The 9,840-nt window shown below is 39.5% G+C and overlaps 1 protein-coding gene across 1 annotated transcript in view; it reads left to right on the plus strand.

Moving 5' to 3' along the window:
* The window catches only part of RAB39A (RAB39A, member RAS oncogene family), a 41,009-nt gene extending 34,467 nt beyond the window's left edge, over nucleotides 1-6,542 (plus strand). The window contains exon 2 of the mRNA XM_002822431.5: nucleotides 190-6,542. Within this exon, the coding sequence (XP_002822477.1) occupies nucleotides 190-616 (427 nt within the window). The 3' untranslated portion in view covers nucleotides 617-6,542. The remainder of the gene's footprint in view (nucleotides 1-189) is intronic.
* The last annotated feature ends 3,298 nt before the right edge of the window (nucleotides 6,543-9,840 follow it).

Here is a 9,840-nt window from a genome sequence, read left to right on the forward strand (position 1 = left end):
AGTGTATGAAACTTGCATATTAGTCCCGCAGAATATTTTTGTTCACTTGAGATACCTCATATTTTATTTATAAATTCTAGTTAAATCATATTAAGATATCTTCAAATGTTATTATGGTGCTAGATTGTTGGAAGGAGAAGAAAAAGAACAAGTTGTCCTTATACAACCTTTTTTCTCTTTGTTTTTCAGATCAATAACCCGATCTTATTACCGCAACTCAGTTGGTGGATTTTTAGTATTTGACATTACTAACAGACGATCTTTTGAACATGTGAAAGATTGGCTAGAAGAAGCAAAAATGCATGTGCAGCCATTTCGGATTGTATTTCTGCTCGTGGGACATAAATGTGATTTAGCTTCACGACGTCAAGTTACAAGGGAAGAAGCTGAAAAACTGTCAGCAGACTGTGGAATGAAGTATATAGAAACCTCAGCAAAGGATGCTACAAATGTTGAAGAATCCTTCACAATCTTGACAAGAGACATATATGAACTTATTAAAAAGGGAGAAATTTGTATTCAGGATGGCTGGGAAGGGGTTAAAAGTGGTTTTGTTCCAAATACTGTGCATTCTTCTGAGGAAGCAGTAAAGCCCAGGAAAGAATGCTTCTGCTGACTTCAGACATGCCAAAGAACTAACAGGAACAGATTGGGTGTCATTTCAGGATAAATACCAACATTAACAACAGAATGATGCAATAAAAGCATTTAAAAAGGTTACAAACCCACACCAATACTATTTTGTAAGTTATTTGATTCAGAGCACGATGCTTACTTGTTACACTACTAGATTGGGTATTTTGCTAAATCACCAAGCAAAGCAGACAACCTTTTTCTTGAAATTACCTCCATTCTTACTTTGTTAGCATACACTGACCTTAGTGTCCAGATATGTCAATATTACTCATTTTTCTTGACAGTTCAAATGGATTTTTGTGCATAGTCAATTGAAAAGATTTTATCAGGAATTACATTCTCTTGAGTTAATTAATATTGAATAGCAAAATGCATTTAAATATGCACTGTTCACCTGCAGAGTAAACAATCTCAGAAGTATCGACTAGGATGTAAATAGCAGTTTCTTACATAAGAAACTTATATAAGGTACCAGGTTTTTTCCCCATTCTCTGGAAATGTTTGTCCTCCCTTAATTTTGCTTCAACACAAGAAAATAAGTTTTATGTTCATTTTTGTTCCCTAATTTATTGCTTCTAAAAATGCATTATGTTTTACAAAGATATCTAAGGATCCAAGCAAACTGCTTTAAGCAAATATTTGTAAAATTAAAAATGGAGGACTGCTCACCAAATGTTTGAAATTTTGCTTTTTTTTTTTTTTTGAGACAGGGTCTTGTTTTGTCACCCAGGCTGGAGTGCAGTGGGGCAGTCTTGGCTCCCTGCAACCTCTGCTTCCTGGGTTCAGGTGATTGTCAGTACCTTACCTCAGCCTCCTGAGTAGCTGGAACTGCAGATGTGCGCCACCATGCCCGGCTAATTTTTGTATTATAAGTAGACATGGGGTTTCATAATGTTCCCCAGGCTGGTCTCCAACTCCTGGCCTCAAGCAATTCGCCCCCCTCGGCCTCCAAAGTGCTGGGATTATAGGCATGAGCTGCCGTGCCTGGACTATCAGCAGCAAATGTTTTGCTGTTACAGTGTACTGTTCATATTTAGACAAGAAAAACAAAATTTATTTATGTATTGACATTTTCAAAGAAAGTAAATGCAATTTTCTTTGAACTATTGTCAAAATTATTAATATAGGTAAACATGGAATGTTTTTAATAATAGCATTTTTGTCCAAGTAAATTTCCAAATTTCCTAATTTCCAATATGAAAAGAATGCAGAAAAGATTTTTCTGGGCAAGGAAAATTGGTTAGATGTTTGATATATTTAGCCTTCAAATTGCATTTTACAATCTCATCAGTACAAGTTAAGATAGAATAATCAATTAAGACAGTAAAATGACTTTTGAGTTTCCTAATTTTTAACTTATTGATTAAACTCTCCTGGAAGGGGTATTTTGATCATAGTGTCACATGTTTTATAATGTACATTTCTATTCTGTTCTGTAAACTACTCTTAATCACAAAAGAGTACCAAGTGAAGTTTTTTGGAATCATAAGATTTTTACTCTTAACCTTTAGTTGCTTCATTTGTTTGAAAACCGAAGTGGCATAGTAGAAAGAATATTTAATAAGAAATCAGAAAACTTGGTTACCAATATCTAACCATGAGTAAGGCACTTGACCTCTCTAAGCACCATTTTTCTTATCTGTAAAATTAGGCTAATAACCCCATTTATTAGTGTGTTTCATGGAAAATTATTTTGAGAATCTAGTGAATGATGCAATAAATGCTTTGTAAATAGAGTAAGCATTTTGAGATTGATATGCTGCTCATGGGCATACTATTATATTTACAATGGGTGAGAATTTTGTTTTCTCATGATTTTTCCTTTCATTCCTATGCAGAGGGAGTAGAAAAAGATGTGTGTCTTCATGGACCCGTAGGAATTCTTGATTAGTGCATATCCTCTGCTTATTTTTTTTGGCAGGGGTGGGGGGCGAGGGGGGCGAGGTCTTGTTCTGTTGACCAGGGTGGAGTGCAGTGGCATGATCGAAGCTCACTGCACCCTGGACCTCCCAGTCTCAAGCGAGCCTCCCACTTTAGCCTCCTGCTAGCTGGGACCACAGGTGCACACCACCACGCCTGGCTAATTTTTTATTTTCTGTAGAGAAGGGGTCTCCCTATGTTGCCCAGGGTATGGGTCTCATACGCCAGGACACAAGTCTCATATGCCAGGACACAAGTCTCATATGCCAGGGCACAAGTGATCCTTCTGCCTCGGCGTCCTAAAGTGCTGGAATTACAGGCATGAGCCCCTGCGCCCGCTTCCTCTGCTTTTTTTACCCTGAGCTATTGTTCCTGCAAAGTGGAAATAATAGAGAGGGACGTTCCTGCAGACTTAACCCAATCAAAAGTCACGTTTGTGCTTTTTGTGCATCTTTGAAGTAGATGTTTAATTGTATTTTCAAATACTTGTACATTTTCTGGGTTCATGTATTTTTAATTGTGCTTATGGAGAGATTATAAATTATAACTATATAAGGTATGACTATTTATATTGTCAGCATTTTCTTGATATCCTTAGGTTAATTTCACATGAGTTCAAACTGTAATTAACCAAATGAGAAAATACTTGTCCCCCAAAATGTGAAGTAGTCCATTTTACTGTTACAGTTTTCAATATTATATGACAATTTCCCGTCAGTCCAAAATGGCATAAACCCAAACACTGAAAATTTAGCAGTTGAAAGTACAGCCACCTGTGCCTACTTCTAAAGTTAAATAGCTAAAACATAAAATGTGATTTAAATTTCAGTGGACACCCTTTATAATACTAATGTCGGGAGAGACTAATTTTTGGGCTGAAGGATATCATGTGTTCCAAAATTTAAACCAGTGCTAAAGAACTAGAAGAAACAAACAGGAAGGCAGGGCCCAAAATTCAAGGCATGAACAGAAGGAAGCCTAGAACTCGTCTCCTAGCACCTTGTTGACCACGCTGTGCTTGGTGTGTGTGTATTGGGTGGAGGGAGGGGAAGGGAGGGAGAGGATGTCAAGAAAAGGGGAAATGTGTTCTAACTGAATCCACAAAATACTAAAATAGGGTTAAATAATTTTTATGTTATAGAGGAGCTATTTATGGTAAAACAATAGTAAAGTGAGCAACGATTACTGCAAAAATCTGAGTGCTTGTACAGGATTGCCAAACATCTGTCAAACCTTAGCCAGTTATCTTTATCCATTTATGTATGTATATAATAGCTGACCTATTTTCTTACACATCGTTATAGAGAATATGGATAACGATGCCAAAATAGTAAAGATATTTGCTCCAGGCAAAATGCTTTTACCAAGTTTCTTAGAAATCAAATATCCTTGATTTTATATTAGTTACTTTATTTAAAATTTAATTTAAATTTAAAAATGTAAAACTAGTAAATGATGTAGCTAATTACTAGTTTAAGTAAATGTGTTTTTTGTTTGTTTGTTTGTTTTTTTGAGACGGAGTCTGGTTCTGTCTCCCAGGCTGGAAGGCAGTGGTACAAACTCAGCTCACTGCAACCTCCACCTCCCGGGTTCGAACAATTCTCCTGCCTCAGCTTCCTGAGCAGCTAGGATTACAGGCATGCACCACCACATCCAGCTGATTACTATTATTATTATTATTATTTTTGTTTTGAGACGGAGTTTCTCTCTTGTTGCCCAGGCTGGAGTGCAATAGCGCGATCTTGGCTCACCGCAAGCTTCGCCTACTGGGTTCAAGCAATTCTCCTGCCTCAGCCTACCGAGTAGCTGGGATTACAGGCATGAGCCACCATGCCCGACTAATTTTGTTTTTTTTGTTTTTTTTAAGTAGAGATGGGGTTTCTCCATGTTGGTCAGGCTGGTCTCAAACTCCGGACCTCAGGTGATCCACCCACCTCAGCCTCCCAAAGTGCTGGGATTACAGGCGTGAGCCACCGCACCCGGCCTAATTTTTGTATTTTGAGTAGAGACGGGGTTTCACCATGTTGGCCAGGCTGGTCTCCGACTCCTGACCTCAAGTGATCCACCTGCCTCAGCGCCTCCCAAAGTGCTGGGATTATAGACGTGAGCCACCGGTGCCTGGCTGTAAATGTGTTTTTTTTTAAAAGAAATGATAACAGTCCAATTCTTATCGTAAACTTGTCCCTGATGGAAACTGCTCATCTTGAGCTGCATTCAGGCTCCCAGTTCATGTAGTGATGTGATAGTAAGTATAAGCCAAAATGTTTAATCAGAATGTTTTTTTAATGTGGCTTTTATATGCATAATAGTGGCAAACAAGATTCCCTGAGCCTGGAAACTTGAGAGTTTATTCTAGATTTCCAAAAGTCTCAAGCATTCCATACTTTTTGTGTGTGGCAACCAAAACAGTCTTTTATATTATTGTTAAGATAACTTTACCAGAACAAAGTCTTTTTATCCAACTTTACATCATTAAAAAATGAATCTATGGATTAATAAAATCATTTTAAGAGTATTTTTGTCAGATTTTATACTGCCCTTGGTTCAGTTAAGAACAAAGCTTTCAAAGCAGCTTTAAAGAGTGCACTGTATTTGAGTAATTTACTGGCCGGGTGCGGTGGATCACGCCTATAATCCCAGCACTTTGGGAGGCTGAGGTGGGCGGATCACGAGGTCAGGAGATCGAGACCATCCTGGCTAACACGGTGAAACCCCGTCTCTACCAAAAATACAGAAAAAATAAAAAAATTAGCCGGGCGTGGTGGCGGGCGCCTGTAGTCCCAGCTACTCGGGAGGCTGAGGCAGGAGAATGGGGTGAACCCGGTAGGCGGAGCTTGCAGTGAGCCGAGATCACGGCCACTGCACTCCAGCCTGGGCGACAGAGCAAGACTCCGTCTCAAAAAAAAGAAAAAAGAAAAAAAAAAGAATAATTTCTTTAGGTCTCACACAGTGAGAAGAACTCGCAAGACTAAAGACCCATTCATAAACTAACTTATTTGTTTCTCAGTAACTACCTAGAAAGATTTCACTTGGAAATGCAAAGGAAACATGTAATCTTTAAGAAAAAACAGAAAGATCCTCTTTCAGCATGGGGAGCTGAAAAAAGAAAAAACCGTAAGAGTATAAAAGTTTTACTTTTTGTTTGTTTGTTTTTTAGAGACAGGGTCTTGTTCTGTCGCCTAGGCTGGAGTGCAGTGGCACAGTGATAGGTCGTAGGAGCCTCAAACTCCTGGCCTCAAGCGATCCTCCCACCCCAGCCTCCCAGAGTGCTGGGATTACAGGCATAAGTCACCACGCCCAGCCTATAAAGGCTTTAATCTTAGATTCTATGTATTTTAAAATGGTAGGATACAATCCCAACCAGAAGCTAACTCTTGGAAATTTCACAGCTGATAAATAGCCATCTCTGCTTCAGAATCTTTCTCAACTGAATGTTTTCACCAGATCTTCCTGAGCTACTGATCTTCACTTGATCTTAAAATAACAAACTGATCTCCTGAACCTTAATGAACTGCTGCATGACCTGGTGTTTCTATACTGCTAATGACTGATGCAAGTAGACACATGAGTGATGAGCTGTGACAATCTATATCAATCATTACACAATCTAGTTCACTTACTGCACATAATCATGGTAGAAAATAAATGAAAACAAAATTTTAAGGTATAAAAAAATTAGTGTACCTCTATTATTTCTGGGTAAATTTTTTGTCTTTTCAAAAAATAGTGCCTAAAACGTTGTCTTATCTATGTGACATTCAGTGGCTACTAATTGATGGTTATTGTGTTGAATTACTCCTATTAAATGTGGGTTCCACATACTTGGTTTCAATTTATACATTCCATGGAAGAATCAACATGTTTTATTATCATCATCTCTTGGCATTTTTTTTCAGGATGACAGACAATGGAAGTAGGATAAGTGTAAACTTTTTGAAGTATGTTATTAATGTTATTTGATTTTAAATAATGAATAAAAGAATGAGAATGAGAACTATGACTGTCATAGAATTATGGTATCCATCTTTTCTTTTTTCTTTTTTTTTTTTTTTTTTTTGAGCGGTAGCAAGGTTTATTGTGAAGAGCAAAAGAACAAAGCTTCCACAGCGTGGAAGGGGACCCCAGCAGGTTGCTTCACGGTATCCATCTTTAACAAGCCATCTTTGGTGGTGCTTTTAAAATAGAAACAACTATTTAACTGCAATTTTGTGTGTACGTATTCACAAATGAAGGGCAAAAAAGAATCAATTCGAGATCCACAATACTTTACATATTACATCATACCATGGTGGAATGTGGGGTGGAACCCCATAATCAGACATTAATATTTGTACAGCAAATATATGAATATTCACACCGTAAGAGGTAAGATCTGTAAATAACCTGTCATCAGTTCAGGTCAGATTTTTGTTGCCAAATGAGTTGTAAAAAGAATCTTTGATTTTTCAGAGCTTTTTGGATTTCAGAATTGCAGAAAAGGGTCATGTACTATGTAGTATGCCTTGTACTATGCTTTAACAGATGTTTCAAAATTTGTAACTTTTCTCTACTTGGCTCATCTTTGTCGTGCTTCAGCCTTGCACGTAGTGGGAGCTTATGAAATTTTGAATTGAGCTGTTAAATCACACAGAATATATTTATACCTTCTGCATAAGCAGTTAACTATGTAAAATGTTTATAACAATGCTTGGCACATAATTATGTTATTATAATTATTATTTTTGAGACAGAGTTTTGCACTTGTTGCCCAGGCTGGAGTGCAGTGGTGAGATCTCGGCTCACTGCAACCTCCGCCTGCTGGGTTCAAGTGATTCTCCTGCCTCAGCCTCCTGAGTAGCTGGGATTACAGGTGCCCGCCACCACATCCAGCTAATTTTTTGTATTTTTAGTAGAGACAGGGTTTCACCATGTTGGCCAGGCTGATGTTGAGCTCCTGACCTAAGGTGATCCACCCGCGTCGGCCTCCCAAAGTGCTGGGATTACAGGCGTGAGCCGCTCCTCCCGGCCCTGTTTTATTTTTAGTATCATTCTTACTATAATCATTAAGTTGTCAAGAAGCCAACCTTAATCCTTATTGTTGGCTAGAAACTGTTCATAATGGCTCTCTGGCTAGTTCATTTTAAGTGGTTATGACTCCTTGAAATGGCCTAATTCTTAGAGAATACTTCAGTAGTGCCCTAAAGGACATAGAGCTCCTGGGGATTGCTGGTCACCAACAACAGCATCTGACCAGATGGACAAGGGCTTGAAGGAGTGTCCCAACAACAGCACTGCAAATTCAACAGCAGGAAGAGTTAGTACATGTGCCCAGTGTGGTAAGGACTGTGGGTCAGAGGACTAGGCTTTTAGTTTGCTTAAAATGATTATCATTAGTATAATTTTCTAAAAGATTTTTTTTTTTTTGTAACAGCCTTGACATATAACTTACATGCCATACAATTAAATCATTTAAAATGTACAATTCAGTGTGTGTTTGTCCACTTTTGCATTGCTTTAAAGAAATACTAGGCTGGGCACAGTGGCTTATGCCTGTAATCCCAACACTTTGGGAGGTTGAGGCAAAAGGATCACTTGAGGCCAGGAGTTCAAGACCAGTGAGGGCAGCATAATGAGATCCCATCTCTACAAATATTTTTTTTTAAAGTAGCTGGGCATAGTGGCACACATCTCTGGTCCCAGCTCCTTGGGAGGCTGGAACCCACCAGGCCTGACCTCTAACATTTGGATTACACTTCAATGTGAGATTTGGAGGGGACAAAACATCCAAACCATATCACAGTGGTTTTTAGTAAATTCAGTTGTGCAACCATCAAATAATCTATTTTAAAACATTTTCGTGACCTCAAAAAGAAATCCCTGTGCCTTTAGCTATCATCCCAACAGTCTTCATCCCCCCACTGTACCCTACCCAGCACCAGAGTCCTAAACAACCATTAATCTATATACTTGCCTATACTGGATATTTCACATAGATGTCAGGTAGGAGGTGGGACTCAACTTGGAAGCGGGGCTCGAATACTGGACCAAATTGAAGACTAGCTCAAACAGGGACTGGGTAGAAGCAGCTTTCCATAAGACACACCCACCAGTGTGCCATGTCAGTTTACCATTGCTGTGGCAACACCTGGAAGTTACTGCCCGTTTCCATGGCAATAACCGGGGAGTTACCTCCCTTTTCCTAGAAATTTCTGTATAATCTGCCCCTTAATTTGCATGTAATTAAAAGTGAGTATAAATATGACTGCAGACCTGCCTATGAGCTGCTTCTCTGGGCACGTTTGCCTATGAGGTAGCCCTGCTCTGCAAGGAGCAGTAGCTTTGCTGCTGCAGCCCACCACTGCTTCAATACAAGTTACTGTCTAACACCTCGCCCTTGAATTCTTTCCTGAGTGAAGCCAAGAAACTGCGTGGACTAAGCCCCAATTTGGGGGCTTGCTGGTCCTACATCAGATGGAGTCATATAGTGTGTGGCCTTTTGTGACCAGCTGCTTTCAATTAGCATAATGTTTTCAAAGTAGGAGCACCTGACTGGGCGGGATGGCTCATACCTGTAATCCCAACACTTTGGGAGGCCGAGGCGGGTGGATCATCTGAGGTCAGGAGTTCGAGACCAGCCTGGCCAACATGGCAAACTCTCTTCTCTACTAAAAACACAAAATTAGCTGGGCATGGTGGCGCATGCCTGTAATCCCAGCTACTTGGGAGGCTGAGGCAGGAGAATCGCTTGAACCTGGGAGGCGGAAGTTGTAGTGAGCCGAGATCACGCCATTGCACTACAGCCTGGGCGACAGAGCAAGACTCCATTTCAAAATGAATAAATAAATAAGTCAAAGTAGTAGCATCATTTTAATAAAAATTTTCCCATTATGTAATAAATACTAGTTCATTGTACAACATTTGGAAAATACAGAAACATAGAAAGATAGAGAGAAATCATCAGTAGACCAGGTCCAGCTAATTATTTTTTGTAGAGATAGAGTCTCCCTATCTATGTTGCCCAGGATGGTCTGGAACTCATGGGCTCAAGCAATCTTCCCAGTTCGGCCTGCCAAAGTGCTGTGAATACAGACATGAGCCATCATGCCTGGCCCGGAAAATCATGTATTTACTTCCAATAATAGACATTAAGATTGTTTCCAGAGCCAGGCATGGTTGCTCATGTCTATAATGCCAGCACTTTGGGATGCCAAGGGAGGGGGATTGCTTGAGACCAGGAGTTCCGGCAATATAGTGAGACCCCGTCTCTAAAAAAAAAAAAAAAAAATTAGCAAGGCACGGTGGCAC

Source organism: Pongo abelii, chromosome 9, assembly GCF_028885655.2.
Source record: "Pongo abelii isolate AG06213 chromosome 9, NHGRI_mPonAbe1-v2.0_pri, whole genome shotgun sequence".
Taxonomy (NCBI): domain Eukaryota; kingdom Metazoa; phylum Chordata; class Mammalia; order Primates; family Hominidae; genus Pongo; species Pongo abelii.